At 35.5% G+C, this 24,596-nt stretch overlaps 1 protein-coding gene across 6 annotated transcripts in view; it reads right to left on the bottom strand.

Moving 5' to 3' along the window:
• Positions 1 to 24,596, bottom strand: part of CNOT4 (CCR4-NOT transcription complex subunit 4) — a 139,321-nt gene that overhangs the window by 8,561 nt on the left and 106,164 nt on the right. For 4 of the 6 annotated variants that reach the window (XM_082693272.1, XM_082693273.1, XM_082693274.1 and 1 more), the window contains exon 10: positions 23,736 to 24,233. In XM_082693272.1, coding sequence (XP_082549398.1) covers positions 23,736 to 24,233 — 498 coding nt within the window. Of the gene's footprint in view, positions 1 to 7,865; positions 18,744 to 23,735; positions 24,234 to 24,596 lie in introns of those variants that run through there. The other 2 variants (XM_082693276.1, XM_082693277.1) reach the window with 1 other exon arrangement.

Raw genomic sequence — 24,596 nt, 5'->3', positions numbered from 1 at the left:
TGCTCCTCAGTTTCTAAGCCTTGTCTAATGGTTACTCCTCAAAGTTTCAGTTGGCAACCTGATCTTGTTTTCCAAAAGCTTTTATCTTCCTTGCCTTTACCACTGTCCTGGATAGTTCAAAGTCAAAGGCTCCCTCCAGTGGCTAGGTTACTTAGTGAAACAAATCTTTCTTGGTATGAGCCGCTGTGCGTTTGAAATTTAGTTCCCATTATGGTTACTCCTTGCCAGTTAAGACTCTCAAATATTTGTGCATTTTTAGGACAGTCATCCTGTCTCAGTCTGTACCCCTCTCTATAGCATCTCCCCTACCCCACCTCATGCTGTTATATATACGATTTCCTGTCAGTTTTGGATGGAGTGCATTTCCAACAGCACAGGATTTTAAGAAACCCTAAACCTTCTCCAAACTTCAACAACATATCTCTAAGCAACTCAAATATAAATGAATTATGTTTGTCCTTAGATGTTAAACCAAACTTTAAAGAGCATACAAAATTTCTCCTACCAGAACTCAAAAGCAAGCTTTATCGTATTGGCATGCTGTACTTTTTAGGTTAGCCTCAGAAATAATTTCAATTTATAAACTAAAATTTGCTGGAAAAATGTCTTGTGAACAAATTCCTTCAGGTTTATTAAAAAATGTTATTCTACTTAAAACAAAAAGAAATGACACTCAAATTTCTAGGATTATGCTTATTATAAATCAAGACAGGCCAGTACTACAGAGCAGATTTACTGGGACCCAAAATGTTTAGGACTTAATAGATTTGAAAATAGAAATTAAACTAAGTGAAAAACCCTAAGAACCCAAGTGGAAAAAAAAAAAAAAAGTTGTGAGAAGAACTTGAAAAAAAGTAGTAACAAAAAACAACCAAAATTTGTCTTTACTAATAGAAGGTTGAACTGACATAAACAGGAAAAGAGAGGCCATGAGGGTCAGCTAAATATGGCCTGGGCTTCGTGGACTCTGCCTTAACTTCGTGCTTTTATTCCCCCTCTCTAGAATGCTTTCCTGATTTCTTCTAATTAATTTTTATTCAATATTCCAAAAGTTGAAGTCTTTTCTTTTCCACTCAGATCATTCTAGAACAGTACTTGTGGCCCAAACCATACCCACTGGGCAGCAAACTGCTATGAACCCACTAAGTTTGCTGCTCACCCTTACTCACATCTCTCAAACTCTACTGCAAGGCCTGTGCGGGTGTATCTTGTGCCTCAAGATATCTACTGAATCAAAGATCCAGCTTGAGAAGACCTGAAAAATCACTTTCCCTTAAAAAGCCTATTTAATTCATATTTGTATAATGCTATGAGTCAAATCGTTCTTTCCAAAGACACAAAAATCTTTCTGGAAGCAGGAATCAGCTATGTTTGAGGGTGCCAAAAGGCTTGTCTGCATGCAAACGGAGGGAAAAGAGCCACTATAATGATAATGTTTTCAATAGTGTTTGAGATGTGTGTACACTTTTTAAAAATCCAATGCACCAAAATTAAATAAGGAATGCTTGAGTGATACTAAATGCTCTTCTGGTATGAACAAAGTCCTTTGGGCATAAAAAAGAAAATGAACTGTTCTGCCATTCTGCATGCAGTTTAAGTGGTAACTCGAGAAGCTGATATTGAAGAGGACATGGGCATTCCATACAGAAAAGAGAGTAGCAGAGGTAGCTGATCTAAAATATAGCAGAAGTATTTCAAAATATAGTTTTGTTTTGTTTGCATATGTATCTTTTTCTTCTAGAATGTTCCTACAAGTCTGTTTTAGGGGAGAAAGAGATCATCCAATGAGAACCAGAAAAACATCCAGATGTCTGTCTTATGAAGGATCTAAGGAAGCAGAATCTGTTTTTTAAAAATGGAAAAATACTTATGAAAAGATGTCTATATATAAAGCTATAAAGACTGTGAGGGAAAAGTACACTGAAAAGTTAATGCGAAAGATAAGTACATCTCAGAAGCATTACAGACTTGAATAGATGGAACCTGAACCAGAATACAGAAGCAACAGAGCTAAAGGACGTGAGGTGCAAAAATCAAATAAAAGAAATCTATAAAATCCGAAATTGGAAGTGCAAAGGAAAGCATTCAAGTGAACACAAAACTGAGCACTATGAACAAAGCACTGTGAGGTGATCCAAAGACAACTGGGGGGGGGGGGGCGCTTATTATCCATGGGAACATATAGAAGTCACCAGAATATGGTTTCACCATGACAAACAACAAAAGTACACAGACATGGGGGTTGTCAGCCACCCTAAATCTCTGAGGTCTGAATCCGCTAGAAGAAGATAAACCTAGCAAAAGTGACTTGCTGACATCTCCCTTCCCCAAGGTGGAAACAAGAAGGGAAACTTTTATCCGGGACTTCTGACCAAAAAAGAACTGTTTGGCTGTTGCAAACATAACAGAAGCCTAAGAGTTTGTGGCATAATTTTAGGATTTACAGAAGCAAGAAATGGGAATGACTTAGATTGGAGCCGTTGGATGGCAGGTATCCTGGCTATTTCTGCAATTACCACAGTGCATTACAAATACTTGTTTATGTGTTAGCTTTTGTCTACTAGACTATGAGCTCCTCCAGGAAAAGGGACCTTGATTTAATCCTCTTCATGTATTGTGAACAGTTCCCAAACCTGGATCTCAACAGGTATATAATGTTTCCTAAACAAAGAGCCCTGAACATCTATTTCCAGATTTTTGGAGAAAAACAGCTTTCCAAAAAAGGTGTAAAAAAAAACTCATCAACAATAACAAAACTATGATTCAGGGTGGTCCCATAGTTATAGGAGACAGTGATTCATAGATCACAGAAGATGCTAAACTATGACTTCTAATTATGCAAGAATAAATGATTCTTAACAAAGAAAAGAAACTGGGGAGAAATCTAAAGAAAGAACATTTAGAAAAGATGGATGGAGGTTAAAAAAAAACATAAACCTACCTGTAAGAGTGTCATAATCATTGAGGACTAAAATCAGAACACATATTGATCTGAAGCTTGTGGACAATGTTGAAGGCAAGAAAAAGCTAAGTTTGGAATAGAAGAAAATTAAGAAAAGCCTGTGCAGCCTGGTGTCATAATGCTAAGCCCCAAGAGAAGGCAGGCCTATGCAGTTCCGTCTTCATTTGACTTTCTTCCATCTTCTTTATAAAAAGAGCATGATCCTCAAACCAGAATGGACAGAGGAAGCAATGTGGAGAGAGCTGTCAGTAAAGGTGCAAAGACAGTAAAAGAACATCCACTCAATTTAAATGAGTTTTAAATCTTTAGGTGCAAAATGAACTCTATTTCAGGGAATTAATCCTTGCAGATGTGATCACAAAACCACTTTTAAGATAAGTGCTGGAAAAGGAGAAAATGGCAGACTCTAGAAGCTACACGCTTGTAATTAGTTCTTGGGAAAATCTGAAATGGATTAGGAGCTAGATGATTTCTTCAGAAATGAGTGACAGGCTTAGCAAGGACTGCTGGCTCTATTGCTTGCATCTGGGGCATTTTTCATGGAAAATAATATGCAGCGTTTTGTCTAGAACCTTAGCTCCCTTCCATTTGAATTACACAGGAAGTTAAATTTAATACTGAAGTGGAACAGGTAGTCATGAAGCTTCTCTTGACAATTGTTATCCACTGGAAATGTCCTCTTTCTTTACATCACAGTCCTTTCCTTTCTTCTGCTGCCTGCCCAAATTCAAGACTTTGAAACCAGCTACTTGCCTATCCCACTGACACATCAGCTCCATAAAACAAATGGAAAAGAGTGATCAATGAGAGCCAAAATGTATTTCTACAAAGAAACAGACATATCAAAATAATTTATTCTCTGGATGGGCTTTCTGGGATATCCTAAGTATACTATATCTTCAATTGAGCAGGTTCTGATAAGTCTGATGGTAATCTTTTGGAATAGGATGTAAAGTGTAGCATTGGGTAACAGCAGTGTTTAGATGAATTTTTACGGAATTTAAGGTACTATGTGTCAGCTTAAAAGTTTCTGTGATACTCATTTACAACTGCACCAAAACCGGTAAGATATCTAGGGATAAACCTAACCAAAGAGTGAAAAAAATCTATACTCTGAAAACGATGAAACACTAATGAAAAGAAACTGAAGATGAAATAAAGAAATGCAAAGATATTCCATGTTCATAGACTAGAAAAACAAGTATTGTTAAAATGTCTATATTACCCAAAGCAATCTGCATATTTAATTTGATCCCTATCAAAATACCAACAGCATTTTTCTCAGAGCTAGAACAAACACTCTTAAAATTTGTATGGAACCACAGAAGACCCCGAATAGCCAAAGCAATCCTGAAAAAGGAGAGCAAAGCTGGAGGTGTCACAATTCTGACTTCAAGTTATAATTACAAAGCTACAGTAACCACAAAGTATGGTACTGGCACAAAAATGGACACACACATCAATAGAACAGAATAGAAAACCCAGGAATGAACCCAACATTATATGGTTAATTAATCTTTTTTTTTTTTTTTTAAAGATGTTATTTGACAGACAGAGATCACAAGCAGGTAGAGAAGCAGGCAGACAGTGAGGAAGAAGCAGGCTCCCTGCTGAGCAGAGCGCCCAATGTGGGGCTCGATCCCAGGACCCTGGGACCATGACCTGAGCCAAAGGCAGAGGCTTTAACCCACTGAGCCACCCAGGCGCCCCTGATTAATTAATCTTTGACAAAGCTGGAAAGGATAGCCAATGGAAAAAAGACCATCTATTCAAATGGTGTTGGGAAAACTGGACAGCAACAAACAAAAGATGAAACTGGGCCACATTCTTATACCAAACACACAAATAAATTCAAAATGGATTAAAGACCTCTGAAACCTGAATCCATAAAAATCCTAGAAGAGAGCACAGGCAGTAACTTCTTTGATATCAGCCATAGCAACTTCCTTCTAGATATAACTCCTGAGGCAATGGAAACAAAAGCAAAAATAAACTGTTGGGACTACATCAAAATAAAAAGCTTCTGCACAGCAAAGGAAGTAATCAACAAAACAAAAAGGCAATCTACAGAATGGGAGAAGATATTTGCAAGTAACAGACATTATGAAGGATTATTAACCAAAATTCATAGGGAACTTACGAAACTCAACAACCAAAAACCAAATAACCCAATTAAAAAATGGGCAGAAGACATGAACAGACATTTTTCTAAAGAAGACATACAGATGGCCAACAGAAGAAGCTTAACATCACTCATCATCAGGGAAATGTTAATCAGATACCACTTCACACCTGTCAGAATGGCTAAAATCAAAAACACAAAAAGAAACAACAGGTGTTGGCGAAGAGGTGGAGAAAAAGGAAACTCCTGCACTGTTAGGGGAATGCAAACTGGTACAGCCACTGTGGAAAACAGTATCAAGTTTCCTCAAAAAGTTAAAAATAGAACTACCCTACCATCTAGCAGTCACACTGCTGAGTATTTACCCAAAGGATATATAGCAGCATTATCTACAACAGCCAAGATATGGAAGCAGCCTAAGTGTCCACTGAATGACAAATGGGTAAAGAAGACGTGGTATAAGTATAATAAAATCTTGCCATTTGCAAAGACATGGATGGAGCTAGAACGTTATGCTAAGTGAAATAAGTCAAAGACAAATACCATACGATTTCACTGATATGTGGAATTTAAGAAGCAAAACAAATGAGCAAAAGGAAAAAAGAGAGAGACAAAACAAGAAACAGACTCCTAACTCTAGAGAACTGATGGTCACCAATAGAAGAGAGATGAGCTGGCGAGATGAGTTAAATGGGTGACGGGGACTAAGGAGTGCACTTGTGATGAGGACTGGGTGATGTATGGAAGTGATGAATCACTACATTACACACCTGAAATGAATATCACACTGTATGTTAACTGGAATTTAAATAAAATTACAAAAATGAGTAAGTTTCTGTGATACTACTTCCTTTATCTTTGACTCCGTAATTTTTATCAAGCTCAGCAAAACCTACAAAGTTAATTTAAATATGCAAACGGAAGCCAACTCTAGAGATGACAGAATCCGTAATTAAAATTACAGCTACTCAATTAAAAATCATTGAACTCTTCACACAAATGTTAATAATGTTTATCTATCTCTTTACATTTATCTATCTCTTTACAATCACATAGCTCTTTCATAAGACAAACTTGTAAGATGTGATACACAAACAGTATACCCTAACCTCATCAAATTGAAGCATGAAGAGGTATATATATTCAGATTTTTTTAATGTATTAGGAAAGTACAGTATGAAAGAAATCTAACCAGTAATACATGTGAAAAAGGGGTCTAGTGGTATTACTCAACAGGCTTATATCTAATATGACAAATGGGTAATGGAATTTGTAAAATGGTAACATTAAGACCAGGTAAACAGATATGCAATGTCTACATTAGCTATTGTAGGACAATGGGCAAACCTCAAGTGATACCACTCTGAGCCTCAGTCACTTACAAAATGGGGGTAATATCTACCCCATAGGATGGTTTTATAAAAGGACTCTGTAAACTGTAAAGGAATTTATAAATATACAGAATAAGAACAGTTTTAATGAAAAATAGATCTATTTTCTGACCACATCAGGATTATTAAAGTGTGAGCTTTATATTTTAAGAAAAGCATTCACTGTCCAATCAAAATACATGTAGAGGAGAACTAGACTAGGCATGTAGAGAGAACTAGGATCCATGCTAACCGTAGAATGGCTGGAAGACCTAAGGAAGCTTCATCAACCTCTAGAAGTTACTAGACAAGTGGTAACTGCCTTCACATATTTCACAAGAAGTATAAATGGGAAATAGATTTTGGTTTCACCAAAAAAGAAAAAAAACTTTTATAATTACTAGTTGCCCTTGAAAGACTTTCTGAATTGTGTGTCTGTGTTTTAGGGGAAGACGTACACACATTCACACACATGTACGTATATTCATTTATGTATTTACATATTTATTTATGAGTATCACAAATGAGAAACTAGAGGTTAAGAAGAGCATTATTAGGTGACATTCTAAAAATGGTGAGAGTGTTTTGGGGGGATAGTACTGAAGAAATAAGTGAATGTCAAGAGCTGAGGTTTCCAGAGTTCGGAGATAAAGAAGACAGAAGAGAAGGTCTGATCGCGCAGTGGAGAGGGGAGCCAACGCTGAAAGCCGCAGGACAACCAAGAGGAAAGCTGTGACTCATGTTCTAAGGAATCTGAATAAGTGGTTCCGAAGTCTAGATGCAACACAAAGCACACCCAGGTTTTGCAGCCTCCAGAAGTAATCAGATATCAATATCACTCTCTCAACCATCAGATTTCATTGAACAAACATTTTCGGAATGTCTACTCTGTATCTTCTTTCCTAAAAGTGATGCTGTTCTGTTTGTTGTTTTGTCTTTAGTGGTTCACTAGAGGCTGGCCACTGTGAGCAAAGCCAGTGATAGCTTTTGACTGTTTAGTGCCAATAAAATGCTTTTATGGAGTATAAGTTCCTCTTCAAGCTTGTATTCATAACCAACGTATTTTGCTACCTATCCAGCAAATCCTTGTACAGTTATGTGTCTACTGAAATTCCTAAGATTTCTGAAGTTCACAATTTTCTAAATTAAAAGATTTCCAAATTTTTTAAGTTATTAAAAAACACCAAACCCAGTTTTTTACTTCATTTAATTAAACAGCTTACTTTTATTTTAACAGTGAAGATCAGTCTCATCTTTTTCTGAAAGATGGCTCTTATCTTATGGATTTAAATCAAAGTCAGAAAAATTCCCCCAAAAGACTAAAATTATCCATGTTCTGAAATATGACTTTAATTGACAAATTCTTCATAACCCAGCTATGAGCTTCATTCTTAGAAAATACCATTTCAGACATTAAAACAATAATTTGCTTTATTTCTCAATTTCAGAAAAAAAAATTTCAGGAAATGAAAGAGTTTTCTCATTATCTTATACTAAAACTAAATCAAATAGACATGGGTATAATCATGGTGATGTATATGGTGGTAAACATTTCCAACCCAACAGACCAAGCAAGCACATATCTTTAGGAGCTCTTTCTCCTTGTACTAGTTACAAACCAAAGAGATATATTTGTTAAAGTTTGGGATTCTTTTACAAATAAATGTTTGATTTTCAAAACAAGCATGTATATTGTGAAATTTAGCTATTTTAGCTATATGAAATGTCTGATTAAAAAAAATAAGACTATTTGCTTGTTTCTTTCTCTATACTACTTATTCACATACTAGGGAAAATAAATAAACTTTTCTGCTTCCAATTCTCAAATGATGTCTCAATTTAAAAAGAATTAGTCCTAATAAGAATGCATCCTTTCCAGACCTACAAAAGATAATACTCCTGTAGAGATTAGCATTTCAAAAAGAACCTTGATGAATTCAAAGACTTAAATGCTCACCACCAGTCCACTAAGTGGCCTTAGTTTAAAAATCACTTAAAATACACATTTATTTAAGTGTTCATCCTTAGCTATGATTTATTAAAATTGGATTTGAAAAGGACTGCCAAAGATATTCTTGACAGAACCAATTCTTAATCAATGTTGGGCCCTACTGAGAAGGCAGGCAGGCAGGAAAGAAGGAAAGAACACCAGGTGAATGAATACATTCTCAAATTCAAATTAGAAACAACAATTCTTATTTCACCATATCCTGGAGCTTTACACCGAACTAGAATTAACATGTCAGTGGAAAAAAATTAATTCTATTAAAAATTATACATATTTCTAAAACACTGAATTTTAGTCATATTGTCTAGAATATTAAATAATTTTTAAAAGAGCTAAACTAAATAAATCAGAAGTTGGGGAAAGGGGATAATACCAGCTTACAATGTCAAAAATCTTTATCAATTCAACATTTAAGAGTTGCAGTGGTTGTTAATCTACTTCAAAACTCAAAGTGTACTTACTGTTTAAATGTGCTGTTTTAAGAGAGAAGGGGGAAAAAAAGGTCACCTAAAACTAAATGCCAGTTTGGAAATAAGCTGAAAGATGGCAGACTGGTGACTGGGGAGGTAACTGGGAAGTAAATGATCACAGAACCTCAAATAAACACTCCACAGCCTGAGAGGGAGAGCTGCTTCTCTGAAAAGGGAAATCCAGGCCTGTCGGGGATGGTGTAGGGGAATCACACAGGGAGTGCACGGTATCTAGCAGAGAACTCCTCTCTAGCTATGAAAAGTTATACGGGGAAAGACGATTTTCTTCTCTATCCAAAGAAAGGGAAAAAAAAAAAAAACACAGAGAAGTAAACACAAGGTATTAGGATGACTCATGGTGGTTAAGAATTAAAAGCTGAAAGTGTGTTTATAAAATGCAGGGATATATGTGTGTATTTGGAGATTATGAGACCTTTGCTTATTTTAGTAATAGGCTTATTCCAATCAAGTATTACTTAAAATACAGGTGAGGTCTTGGGAGTTTACACGTAACAGCACTGACTACACTAAAACTCAAGATTTGTTATACCTATCTGGGTCTGGGGAAGACCACAGTTACATTAATTAATGGTTTAGAAGTAAAATGAAACATATCTGATAGCAAATCTTACCCTAAATTGGGGATTAGGGGGTGCCTGCTATGGCATATATATCAGTAATCCATATTTATAAGTTTCAATTAAAACTCATTTTTTTAATGGAACAATGGTATGGAGCCCAACATTCTGCTTAAAGCCAATAATAAAACTTCCTACTTTGGTTGATGAATTCGTAACACTGGTCCTCCTTTACCTTTAGCTGGATACCCAATTGATAGATGTAATAAAGGAAAAAATAAGCAGCTTCAGGGTATCGGTCTTCTCACAAATGCCAACATATAAAATGATGATACTTAAAAAACATCCCAGTAATGTTTCAGATCACTATATTCTGCTCCATATACATATGATTTCAATATGCAAGACTGATAACAGAGTGTAAATGTTAGCACAGTCCTTAGGATAAGATCTCACCATATAAGGAAACAGCACTAGGCTACAAAAGTTGATTGCAGTCAGCTTTCCTGCATTTCTTCTTGGAGATGGTGATGGTATTATCATCTTTAAATCCTTGTGGAGCTTTCTCTCTGTTTCATTATGCTGAAAACAACAACCTCCTTGTTTGAAACATTATCAGCAGATATGCTATTGTTTTACATGGTGTAGCATATAGTTCTTCAAGATGAATCTGAGATGACAGCTTTAGTGTGAGGGTAGTACATCTTGGTACCATTACTATTATATATATATTTTTCATTCTTTTAGAGATGTCACCAGTCTAGTGATCGTGCATGCTGGTCCTTAAATGCTCTTTGGCACTGCAGAAAATTCTTGGGCAAATTTAATTCCACCTCTGTTTTATTCTTTATTTAGTTCTGACATTGGTATTTAGTTTAAGTCTACATTATGTACTAATACCTGCTAGGTTACATCCTCTTCCACCTGTCACTAATGTTACTCCAAGATCACTAGGTCACATTAAATATCAGTTTCCAAAACTTACAGGATCTGTATTAACAGTCATCAGCAGATAGACACTTTGAAAGCCTTCATTATTTGCACTGATATTCATAGTTGAAAGTCCTTGACTTGCAAGAACTACTACAATAATCAAGCTGCAAGATACAACAAAGTTTACAGAAGAGATATATTCTGGATCTTCAAGTTTCCTTCTCCGTGAGTTACATGTAGGAAGGCAAATTCAGATGGTGAGGGCTAAGGAGAACTTTATATTGTTAGAATGGGATTGTGGGCAAATCATATTCCTTCTGCGCCATGTTTATTATTATCATTATTACTTGGTCTTTAAAAGTCAGGCTGTTAGAGTATGTTATAGATTTCAAAGCTCTGAAATTTATTCCGACAGAAGTTTTCTTATTATCCTTCCCTTAGGTTTTTCCAAAGAGTATGACACGGGGTGGATATGCCTACTAGTGAGACTAAAATCTGATGAGAAAAGGCTACAAAAATATTTGTTCAGATAAGCCTTGCTGCGTTTCAAAGGGTCTTTATTTCTTTAAAAAAAAATGTTTAGAAACAGACTATATATAAATGCATCATTTGTCCTGAACATATGAGTTAAGCAGAACATAGCAGGAATAAATACATGAAACGTCGCAGAAAAGTGGCCAGAGGGTTTTTCCTCTGCTATGTTAAGTGGAGGACTTAAATGAAAATTACTAAGCATAAACCAACACACGTGCACGCACACACATTCACCCTCACACCCATGGAGAGCACTACACTTATAGTATATATCTCTGCTAAGCAAACCTTTTCTTCCATGATGCTAATCAAATGTCACAAAGACAGAAAGACTATTATTGCTATTTCAAAACTATTCAGATGGTTGTTTCAAACACTTTTACCTACTCAGGAAAACATGTATCCTAAACCTTTTTTACCTACAGCTCCTTGCCTTCCTCCCTTTTTTTAAAGGGTAGTATATAAAAGTTGCTTCACCCATAATCTTAAACTACATTGTTGTGAAGAAGCATGGCACCCTACAAGGTAAAACACCAAGTCCAGATGCACACAGCCTCAACAAAAAATAGGCCCAAATTCTCACAGCTGGAGTGGGTTTTTTATTTTGCTATTGTAACAGTGAGATAATTAAAAAACAGGACTACACCACACTTTAGTTATTTGTATGTTTCATGAATTTCCCTTCTATTCAACAACAAAAAAAGGTACTAGGTGCTCTAGAGGCTTTATACATTTTATGGAGGCGGGGAGGAGGGGAAAGCTTTCGTAGTGTTGCTTTTTAAGAGAGCACAATAGTGAGCCTGAACAACAATAAGCACAGTGCGCTCCTGAGTCAGGTGGGAACTTCCAGGAACCCTCAGAATAATTGCACACATGAAGTGGCCTAAGAACGAAGTCAAGTCAGTAGCTGCCTTAGGAAGTACAGTCTGAAGGAGCCTGGAGAGAACGGATTTGGTTCTTTAAGTACAACAACTTCCAGCTGTTTCATGGAATTTCTAGGTACTTCAGTTCAATTCTGAAGCAGCTTAGATTGCTTAGGTTTTCTTTCAGTTCTAGGTGCCCAACAGGTATAAACTAGATTTTCATATAACTCAAACCCAGGGCAGACTCTCTGAAACATTATGGAATAGAACAGATTCTCTTTGTGAATCCTGGATTCTCAAGAATGATTCCTTGGGAAAAGATCCCGACTAAGGAAGCCGGTATTAAAGGCTGGTATGCCCAGCATTATAGGGTTGGTAAGAATAATACTCATGGCAGCAAATCACAGGGCAGAAAGGAGATGGAAGGAGCAGTGGCTTTTCGATCCATCAGCATGGTTTCACAAAGAGCATTCTTGAGCAATGACTTGTACTTTGAAGTATTATCACTTTTAAGTATCATAGTTGATATGTCAGCTGACATATCATACATGGATCATACACACATGGATCAAGTCCAGTGAGTTTAAAAATGTGTTAATGTCCATTGGGGAGGGTATGTGCTATGGTGAGTGCTGTGAAGTGTGTAAGTCTGACGATTCACAGACCTGTACCCCTGGGGCTAATAATACATTATATGTTAATAAAAAAGTCTAATAAAAATATGTGTCAATAAACTAAGAGTACTTCCAAACTAGGCATATTTGCTATTAACTAAATAAAGAAAAAATTTTATTTATCTATATCTTTATCCCTGTTTCACTTTACCTTCAGCAATTTTCCCTAAAGGTCATATCTAAGTATATAAGATGTAAGAATAGATTAGTTCATTAACTTGTAGGTTTATATCTATCTATTCACACGACACATTCTCTTTGGGGACAAACTGTCAAAACATTTTTATAACATGTTATAATAAAATTCTGAATTTCTCTCTCTTCTACTCTTCACTAATCTACTACTTTTAATTCCAATGTGCTATAGAAATAAAGCAGAATGACCCAGTACACCTAAATAAGAAGGGCTGGTTCTCCCAAATGTGCTTGGGAGAAACTAGCTCCTACTTGTAATACAGGCTCTTCAACTACCAGACCTACTGCCTCTAAGTCTTCTACATCATAAGTAACATGTCCACCACCCCTCTCACTGGGCTTACACCTGTCCAGTGTCATCCCTGGCTCTTCCCAAGCCTTCCCCTGCATTCTGCAGGAACGTTCAACCCACAGGGCGTTTTCCTTGGTCTTCAACTTACAAAAAACCTGACCCAGGATTCCCTAAGCAGTATCATGCTTTCTATAATTCTCTTTCTTACTCTCAAGAAATGGCTGGAAGGTAAGTGAGTGGAGAAGAAACCACAGGGGTTACGAAAGCCAGGTGCCTTTCCAACCCCCAGCCCTGAAGTTAGGCATTTAGATGCCATCCTTTCTCTGGTTCTCACTCATCACTCAGCACTAACCGTCATCATGCTGACCACAGCCTCCTAATCTGTCATTCCCTTAACAACACTATTCCTGTTCTGTGACCTCACCAAAACCTAAAGTCACTGAACTCCCTTCAACACACTCACACCATTGATTCTTTCCTGCCTTAGTGGACTGACTGACTCTTCTTGACCACAGATTAGGTATTTCAATGTTGTCTTCCTGCGTATCTTTGTATCCCTTTCTTTTTCACCTTCTAACCAAACTCTCAATATTTGCTTTGTCTACCCTTGATGTTTTGTGCAGAACCAGAGAAATATATAAAACCATATACATTTGGACTCTAGAAGTTTTTAATTTGATCCTTATCTTCACTCAGCAATTCTTGAATTTCTTTCTGATGTACTTCTAGGCTTATTTCACAGGTTTATTTAATCACCTTTCTTTACTGAGTCCCAACTTCACTCTTCACCCCCATTCTCACACAATATGCATTCAATAATAACTGACATGAGTCCCTTCCTGTGTTCTCATTTTCTCTAATTTCACCTTCTCTTTCCTAGATTTTCTGGGTGTCCTTGAAAAGAACAGTGCCCTCTTCTCTAAAGCTAAGTCCCTAACTTAACCTTGTCTCCGGAGCTTATCTCCTCCTAGCATTAGAGAAATCCATTACCCTACTGGATTAGCCTACCTTCTCTTTAGCACTGTCCATTTCTTCCTCTCAAATAGCTCTGTAAGTTCTGCTTTTAAATATTTAAATACCCACCCAACCTTAAAGCAATGCATTCTAAGATCTACCACCCATCTGGTAAGCATCTTGTCTTTCTCTTTCCCTTAGTTGCCAAATATCTTAAGTAATCAATGGTTGCTGTAGCCATATCCTTGACTTTTTCTCATGAATCCTAGAAATCTGGTTTCCATCTGTACCTTTATGAAAGTTAAATTTTTAAAGGTCACCAGACACCTAGGCTTTTTTCTAGATCTCGTATTTTCTGGCTTCTAATTCATCATTTCTTCTCTATTCCTACTATTACTGTTCTAATCCAGGCCATCTTATTTGCACTGCCCAGCAATATACATAATGGAAACTTGTAAGTTTCTTTCGAAGTGGTCCCAGTTTCAAGCAAACACATCATCAAACTAATCTTTTTAAAATGCTACAATCAAGTTACATCTTCAGCAAAGAACCTAGAGTTCTCTATCACTGACCACATCCATATCAAGATTAAACTATCCTTCCCAGTTTTCAAGGCTTTTGCATACTTATTCTACTTTTCTGTATGACATCTATACCTCAAATGAGTCCATCTCCTCACTGTCCTTCTCTCCTAATCACTAGAGACCACTCCAATCTCTGTCTCTGGTTCTTTGTTCCGTCTGTTCTCTTTATTCTATTTTCCCCTTCAATCAGCCATCCTTCCACATCGAAAAGCCCCATACTTTATGAAGCCTTTGCGTGCCCCACCTTACATTAACTTCTTTAATTCCTATTTTTACTTTTGTATCACCATAGCGTTTGATTAGTTCGCTAGACATTTCATGTGGAAATACCTGCGTATATTACTGCCATTTACTCAACATAAGGAGACAAGCAGTAGGTACTCACTCAGATTAAAAAAATACTCAGAGGAGAAAGATACAGCACTAAGGGCAGAAGGACTAGCTTGACACTGGATAACTGACTTTGGTCTATATTTTATAGAAAAAGACGTATCATTGTTTTGGGTTATCACCTCTTTATAAGATAACCTTTTTAAAAACATTATTGTGTTTCCAACTGTATGATATCCATCCCTAAGCCAATTACACAAATTTGGGACTACCTCAAAGATCAAGTAAACAGAAAAGTCTAAAAACCTTGTAACTCAAAAAGATAAACCATCCTCTAGTTTTTAATGTATGCATAAATAACACAATGGTTATCATTTTGTAAGACTTCTATGCACCTGCAATTCATTCCTCCTTTTTCTTGGCTTTCTAAGCCAACGTCTCTGTGGGAGTAGCTACCTTATGGACCTGTGTCACAGCAGAAAAGAGCTCTGGCAATCTTGAAGGTGCTTGGAACGCCATACGAATAGGGAAAATGTCAATAAAAAATGTGCACAGACACAATGCATTCAAGTATTTTCTTTAAAAGAACATATATAGAGAAAATTCTATTTAACACCTAGAACACTAAGAGTTAGAGACATGAGCATAAACACATGACTAAGATACTCAAGTCAAAATTGTGAATGTATGTCTTCCCTATTAAGATTTTTATCACTCCCTCCAAATTATCACATATTTTAATTTTCAGGTATCAATATTTAATACCCTATGTTGCCACCGTCAGAGCAATGAGTAATGAGTCTAGACCACTGCAACGGTTTTTGTTAAAATATATTAAGAGCTGACCCTACAGAAACAACCTGAAATAAAACTGTCACTAGACTGTTATACTTAATGACAGGATCTATGCTTTATTCAGCCCTCAAGACCTAACTAAAGGTCACCATACAGAATAGGCTCTCAAATATTTGACTAATATTTTGTTGTAATAAGGGCAGTATACAAAAGCACCACCTGGAAAAACATGTGACAGTAGAATGAAAAGGAAAATATCATTAATCAGAAAATATTTTCTAATGGAATCTTTAAGAAAATAAAAAAGAGGCACTTTACATTCATCATGACTTAAATCATTCACTCCAGTTCTCTATTTCCTACAGTGGCACTAAAGTCATTTCAGGGTAGCAGTTTTTAAATTCTCTTCCTGGGGTGGGGGGTGGGGTGGGGTACCACCAAGCTCTTTATAAATCTAATAGCTATGGATTTTCTCCACAGAAAAATATGGACAGCTGTACATACGTACAAAACTTCGCTAGTCCATCCAAAGGGTTCTGAATTCTGGCGTTTACAGTTCCTGATTTAAGAAACAGACTAGTTACTTTTTAAAAAAGTTGGGATGTAAAAGCATAAAAAGTTTCCCTTGTGCATGAGACATTCATTTAACAAAAATTATTCTGAAATTTTTTAGCATTTTTCATTCTTTACCATCATTTGGCTTCATCAACTTACTTGCTATATGAAGTGGTACTTTCTTTTACATGTTGTGTAATTTCTTCTGTGCTTTAATATAATTAATTACCACCATGATTTCAAGACTTAACTTTTTAAAAAAACTATACTATCGAAATATTAGGTAAGCAAAATGGTGAGACTTATTATTCTAGGCTTACAAGGGCTCAAAATTACAAAGTTAAAGGATAATCTTTAGCTTTTCAATGTGAAAATAATTAAACTGAAACCTAAGTGCCCAAAATGCATTTTCCTGATGTTTGGTGTGTGTCAAAAGTGTCAAGAATAAAGAAGCAGGCAGGGAGAGAGTTTTGGGTTCTAGCAAGTATAGATAAAATACCTGACAATTTTTTGGCCTTGGCAAGGAAGGAAAAAGGAGAGAGAAAGCGACCACCGGAAAGCAGCCTTGTTTAACAGGCGGATCGCTCTCTCAACACAAAGAAGTAAAGTAAAGAAACCATCTGTCTTGGTAAGCAGATCCAGGTGATGAAAGGCTTGCACTGATAGCTAGAGAAAGCTATCTATTAGTAAGCCCAAAGCCCAAAGCCTAGGAACCCTAGCATCACAGAAGACATTAAGTGGATGTCTTGGCTTCTTACAGCAAAAATGAAACTGTAATTAACCCATGATCAAAGGCTTCTGTCTAATAAGTCGACAGTGTTTTACTTGTATTTTCTAAATTTCTTGTAATGCTGCCCTAAAGTCAGTTTTGAATAGAAATTAGAGATTGTCACTTATGCAGAATCTTACAAAAATATTTAAATGGCTAGATGATTACCTGTTCCTATACCTCAGTTAACCAAATCAAAGGACATCAAAGAACAGATTTTAGTTTACCCACTATACCTGAGGACAAAGCTATTCCATTTGCTGTATTATACCTAACAGAAAATAACCAGACTTCATATAGAGAGGTAATCTTGAAAAATGCCAACATGATATTATCTCATCTCCTAATGTGTTTTTTAAATAATTATTATTTTAAAATCCTTAGGATTCCTTTTTTGGTATTCACATTACTCTTTTAATATTTTTAACAAATAAAGGCATATCTTTTATCGTAATTGTTTTTTGAAAACGTCAAGAAGAGATCTGACTTTCCCCATTCTTCCCAGATATTTAATCAGGCAGAATATGGTCATGTTTTTCTGAATCAGCTTTTGTCCACTGCTCAGAACTCCATTCAGTTTATCAGCTTTAAAACTATTTTTTAAAAAACTGTGCATTATCCAAAAACATCACTGTATATCATGCCCTAATAAAGTACTTCACTATCTTCTGTGATCAAAATTACCTACAACAACTTACATGGCCTATTTTTAGAGGATGCCCAATCTCTTCTCCTCCACCTTAGTCTCATTCTGGCCAGGTACTTGTAATATAGCTTTATTATCACATTTCAATTTTTAAACAATAACGTTTCCAAACAGGTATCTCACAGAACTACCGTTCATTCCATAAAAGTGTTACACTACTATGGTTGCTTCTCACATACAATGTTTACCCCATATTCAAGTTTCTGATAAATCAACTGTAAGTTGAAATTCTGTTTCTGAGGCATTTCCTGGTATACTAGGCAGTGCATTAGAAAAGAGATATTGCATTTAGTCTATAATAATTAACCTTCTAAATATAATTAACAACCATTCAAAAAGAAAGTGCAAATGTGCAAATGAGAGACAACAAAAACAGTTTCTAAACATGTAATGCATTAATATAGGCTATAAATCCATACAACTAAAAATAATTGCTGACAACATCCTTCTGAGCATTAAACAACACCACCAATTTTGTTTTATATGTTTTCTTTCTTCTCAAGTATTCAAAGAAATGCAATAGACATTATCTTAATTTTCAATTTTTTCATGAGTATATTAGGATATTACCATTTTTTTTCACAAATCAGAAAACAAGGAACTACCATTATCTTTGCATAATTTCAGTAATAGAGCCAAAATAAGAACAATTCTAGCTAATCTCATCTGGGATCTTAATTAGTACTACAAGTTTATTTGTGTGAGTTAAAAATAGTATCACTCATGAGAAACAATGCCAAAATTATTATGCTAATAAATCGTGTTAAAGGCCTAATGAAGAAATACTTTAGCAACTATGAGGTAACACACTAGTTGTAGGCATGAGGAACGTTTATATTGGCTCTTTTGGGTGTATACATTAAATGCGAAATCAGAAAGGAATCATGCAAAAATCCGGTTGCCCATGCAAGCACCCCAGAGTCTAATCCTCTCCTCTCAGTTCTGTTGTCAGGCCACAGTAGTGTGGAGACTTGTAGGCTGCTGTCCTTGTTGTAATGAATGGGAAGAGGCTGACAGTGGCATGGTCGAAACCTTCACCTCTTCTTCCCCTGTGGAAAAGTCAGTCATGGTCTAGTTATGGGTGACTAGATTTGTTAACAGTCCCTTTAAAAATGATTTCAATATTTGGAATACTGATACATATATAAAATACATGCTTAAATGGCTGGAATCTGGGTGTGAAACAAGACATGAATTTTTAAATATAAACTTATCAAGTACCTAGAAAGTAGTTACACTATAAACACACCCTTCAATTTAATACTATGTCAGATATAAGAACAAATATAATAGATTTAGGATTATAAATAGACAAAAAGAAAAAAAAGAGAGAGACCAGGAAAGCCATTCTTTTCCAAGCCAATTGGACCCCTTTTAAATTCAGATACTAACAGTTAATAGTATTTTGTGAAAAAAATTAAAAAGAAGTTCACAGATGTGAAAATATGTTTTTTAAAAGGAAAAATGACAAATTCATGTTTTAAAGGCAGAAATTATATCCATAAAAAATAAACAAAAAGATATAAATATCAATTCAGCAAATTACCACACAGCATCTGATAATTCACTGTGTACTCTGAAGGAATTAGAAAAGAATAAATGCTAATGGTACAACGATCCAATTGACTGAAAGCGAGATGACTACTTCTAGGTCAGAGAAATACACGAAATGAGATCAGTTCTCCTAATTATAATTGATAATTACTGGACTGCAAGTGACTTGTTTCACATATGACTCAAAATCCAATCAAGTCACTGTTAAAATAGCTAATTCGGTAATAAAATTTAAAGAAAAATGTCCTCTTACAAGTAAAATTTGAATGAACAAAAACATGAAAAAAATCCAATCCTAAACAGTTTCAAGTATTTCTCTAAGAATATCTTAAACCAACAATGCTTAATAGACTGAGACTTAATATTATTTGTTTTCCAAATAATTTTTAGCATCATAGAATAAAAAACATCTTGGCAGAGAGTTCTTTGAAAAACAAATCTGCAAAATTACATTTGGAAATATTTAACTGACAGATTTAACTAACACAATGAAGGAAGACTTTCAGCCTTTAGAACAGGTTATTTCCTAATTTTTCAGTAAATTGGCCAAAATTCTATAAACTCCAAGTACATAGCAAGAAAGTTGTGTAGAGGAAATTCTAGACTACAGTTCTTGGTGAGAACATGGTACTGATAAGGACTACGCAAGAGATTAATTTTTATCAAGTCAATAAACTTCATTCTACTTTGTAAGTTATAGGCCATATCCCTGAGCTGGGCCAATTGTCTCATCAATAGATACTGTTGATGAAAAGGGACCTGAAAGTGTGTGAGAGCAACAATCAATTACTATGGGAAGAAAGCCAAGTTAAAGTACATGCCAGTGATCTTCATTTGTGAAGGTGAACAACATCGTACTGGAAAAACACTTCAGTTTGAATGTGGGATCTGGATCCTTGTCCTAATTCTACTACTAATTGAATGTTTGACCTTTAACAAATTATTTAACCTTTCTGGAACACAGCTTTGCTTTTTCTAAAAGAACTAGTTGAACAAGATAAGTCACTTTTTTATGAAAAGTTACTTCTTAAACAAAAGCACATGGTTCCAATAACAAAAAAGATCTGAATAGACCTACTATAATTGTCCACTAATCAAAGTTTTCCCCCAAGAATATTTATTTCAAAAATCCTTCCAGGCTTAGCAAACTGGATGAGCAGCCAAGAAAATGCTGCTAAAAAGATTTTACCTAATTAAGAAAATAACTAATTTTAAACAAACAAAAAAAGTTTTCATCTAGGCGTAAGAAATGGAAGCCGCATTTCTGTCAAGCCTCTGGCAACTGTCCTTCCCATGATAGGTTTCAGACATACCAATTTTTAATAATTTAACTGAAACAAACCAAAACTAAAAATTTAAATACAAATATATAATAAATACAGACATGGTATCTGTAGGATATACAGGTGACTGACACCTGAGTATTTGCTCCTAAAGGCCAGGGACCCTACCGTGTTTTGCTCTACATAGCTAAAGAATAAATAAATATACATGCCTTTTCCAGTGTTGAATACTGTCTAAGCATATCTTATAGTGGCAGGTATCATAGAAATAGAAGGTACTCTCCATTTTGAAGCACTTCACCAACAGCTACCCTGGTTAAGATACCATGATATTCATTTCAGGATACAAAGTTGAACCTATTTGAAGGGTTCAACTCAAGTACAACTGATTTACAACTAGGGGTGGGGGAGGCAGATATTGCTTAAGTATTAAATTACTTCAAATCAGACACAGTTAAAATGAACATCGTTTTCTAGAATTTTACTTTCTGTCATTTCTAATTGTTACTGAAAATCCTAAATGATCCAGCTACAAATATGTAATTATTCTGTTTTGAGGTTTAGCACATTCATCTTCCTGAAATATTTGCCAAATATTTATAGGACATGAGAGTATTCTGTGTAACTCTTAATAACAATTTTAAATATTTTGTTGCATTAACTACAATTTCTCTTGTCATCAGAGATTTAAAAATAATCTAATAATAAAGTTTAATCATAAGTCACCATTTAAATACCAAACAAGTATGCAGAGTCAAAAACTGAAAATCTGAAATAACAAACTCTCCCAACCTCCCACAAAATATGACAATGATTCAGAACCTACAAGTTGGTGACTTCATTCTTAGAATTTCTGGGAAAAAAAAGTATTTTAGGCTCTACAGTTGAGTATATGTTAAAAGGAAAACCCACAAAGGTAAGACCATAATTTAATGCCACATTTTTTTCATAAAGTATCTAATTTAGATGAAGATTTCAAATGACTAACATCTGGACGTCTACACTCACAAATCAGTAATTATTCATTACTGCTGTGGCACTCTCACAATATATACTGACTTGAAATATTTGGGTTAAAATTATTCTTTCTGTGCTAATGGAAAATATGGTAACTGTGAAATCAGAAGAACAGATAACTTACTGAAGACAGTCATGTAATAAGTCAAATAAAAGTATACAATGAAGACAACTAAGAACTGAAGTCCCACAAAGGCACCCTTCTTCCTATAATATCAAGTCCACACTGTGTTGCCTCACTGTCAGAGCTCCCCATGTTCTCGTCCGTCCTATTTATACAATACATGAAGCACTTCCCATTACTGAAGGCAGTTCCATTGCTTCTTAATGAAATGACATACTAATTCCTGCCTCCACCCCTTAACTCAGGAGTTCCCATTAGTATGAAGGTCTTTCTCTTTTCCCCACTAACCCAAACCCAAGATACCATAGTACAGATCAATTCCTACTTCTTCAGTGAAGCCTCCCCAATAATTATAGGCTCAATTGAGACCTCTTAGATTCCAGTTACCATATAGTTACCACTCTCATACATAATATTAAATTTATTTCTTCAACTACACTGCAAAATACCTGGAAATAGTACCCATATCTTATAGTTCTTTTATATTACCCACATGGCTTAGTTCATTGCTGGGCAAAGAGGAACCCAAATATTGTAATTGGTTTATTATTTTATTTTTAAATGTTTAGGATATTTAGGGGAACTTAACTTTAACTCTTAATGTTATAATGAGTTATGAGATGCACTACCAGTCATTAAAATGCCATGTTTCTAAATGATTAAAACAAAACAAAATCACACTCTAATATACTGTCTTGAATGGAAGAAACAAAAAGCAGTATCAGGAACTGAGTACTTAAGTGTTTCACAAGTGAATATCACATAGAATGAGAAGACTGAAAAGTGTCACTCTGAATTACCTACTAACTACCATAATCAAATGAACAAATATCATGAGGCCCACTAATATACAAACAGCTACATTGGTGTAACATGCTTATGTAAATTAACTTCACTGTATCACCTGTTAAATTCACTATATCAAAAGCCACAAACCATATTCTCTTAACCCATCTATTTGTCTTAAAAATGAAATGTGGTTGGTCACAAAGAGAACAGAGCCAAAGAACTCTGATGGATCTCTTCGAATTCACCTATCAACCTTGCTAAAAACAAGAGAACAAACGACTTGCTGGTAACATGATTAGAGTTAAGACTGTGCCATGCCATATCTTAAAGGCCATGACAAGGGATAACAATAAATGTTATTTATTTTAATTATGTTAACAGAGTAGGGACTATTCCATCCTACTTCAGAAAATCAGGAAAGAGACAAATTCTCCCTTTTACCAGTCATCTCTAAAACCCAAATTAAGTAAATTTTTTAAAAAGCTATTAATAAGAAGAATTCCTGTAGATATAGAAGTCACTCGATCTAATAAATGTCATATGGGACCTTAAAACCCCAAAGTTCTGAAACCTTCAAGGGTAGCAGTACAAAACCAGAAGTAGTCTGGCATCACTTACGAGGAACCTAATGTTTTCCCCAGAAATAAAAACATGACAGACCAAAAGGGAAAGTAGCTCTCCTTGAACAAAAGCTTTTTCACAGAAAGTATACACATCATGTCTGTGAAACATTAATAATCAGAGTTCTCAAATATTAAGTATTTTATTAACATATAGCACAGTTTTTGTGTGTGTGTTTGCGCATGTGTTATCAGTCAAAATAAGTAACTGCCAAAAGTAGAGAGTGGCTTTATCCCTCATGCTCTCACTAATTACCATTTCAAAAAATTTTTTTGAATCAATTTACTTTCAGAATGTATAATTGGAATTTGTACCATGGTGTTGGACTTCCCAGCACCATAATTTCAGAGCACATTTTTTTTCTTTTTCTTTGTGCATTTATATTCCATATGAAAGTTTAGTAACTACCCTGTTAAATAAAATGCTTCCAAGTTGTAAGTAGGTATAATACTCCACCATCCTTATAAAGCTCAATATTACAAGGCATCCATCCAATTAAAATTTTTTTAGATTATGATAAGAACTTTTTTTCCCCACAGAAATTTCCAAGAATAATAAGTACTCTCTGTTACTCAAAAATTCCCTCCCTACCCACCCAACAACCTGAAGGCATGAGTTATTCACAAATTTTCAAAGGCTATAAACGAACCTACCTGCTATAGGGATCCCTCCCAGACCTGTGTTGTGCTGTGGCGGGAGATTCAAGTCCAAGAAATTACTATTTGAGGTGGGGTTTGCTGTGTGGTTCAAGTGCATGATGCTATTGCGTGGAAAGGCCATCCAAGGATAGCGGGCTGCCTGGCCTGGAAAACTGAATGAATTATAAACTGCTCGGTGCTGCTGAAATTGAGGGAACCTCTGTGGCAAGACTGAAAAGGTACTATTGAGAGAGTTGGCATTTGTCGGTGCAGCAGGATGCAGGAATCCAGAGCCCGGACCTTTGGCGGTTGTAGTGTGTGAAGAGGAGTTCTGAAGCGATGTGGGCGAAAGGGAAGGCTGGTCTTGGACTGACAGTTCCTTTTCAATCAGGTCTGCTAAGGCTTTTCGAGTGACATCAAAGGGATCAAAACCCAAGTCATCCTCTGGTTGTTTAGAAGAACCAAAGCCAAATGCTGCTTGCCAGTCTGTAGAGGATGATACTGGGATTGTTTCTGTTGGGAAGACAATTAGTGATAAATTTAAAATACATAGCTCACTTGTACACCTAACTGGTGTCCATACCAGTGAAAGTTAAACACATCGTATTACAAGATAAAGGCAAATATATCCAAAATCTGTATGATTTCTTAGCATATTAAATTATAATATTATAAAGAACCTAGATGTCCATCAACAGATGAATGGATAAAGATATGGTGGGTATATATATATACACACACAATGGATAAAGAAGCTGTGGTATATATCTACAATGGAATATTATTCAGTCATTAAAAAGAATGGAATCTTGCCATTTCCAACAACGTGGATGGAACTAGAGTGTATTATGCTGAGTGAAATAAGTCAATCAGAGA

Source organism: Mustela nivalis, assembly GCF_964662115.1.
Source record: "Mustela nivalis genome assembly, chromosome: 12".
Taxonomy (NCBI): Eukaryota; Metazoa; Chordata; class Mammalia; order Carnivora; family Mustelidae; genus Mustela; species Mustela nivalis.
Note: the sequence above shows the minus strand (reverse complement) of the source record. Positions and strands in the feature narration are given on the sequence as shown.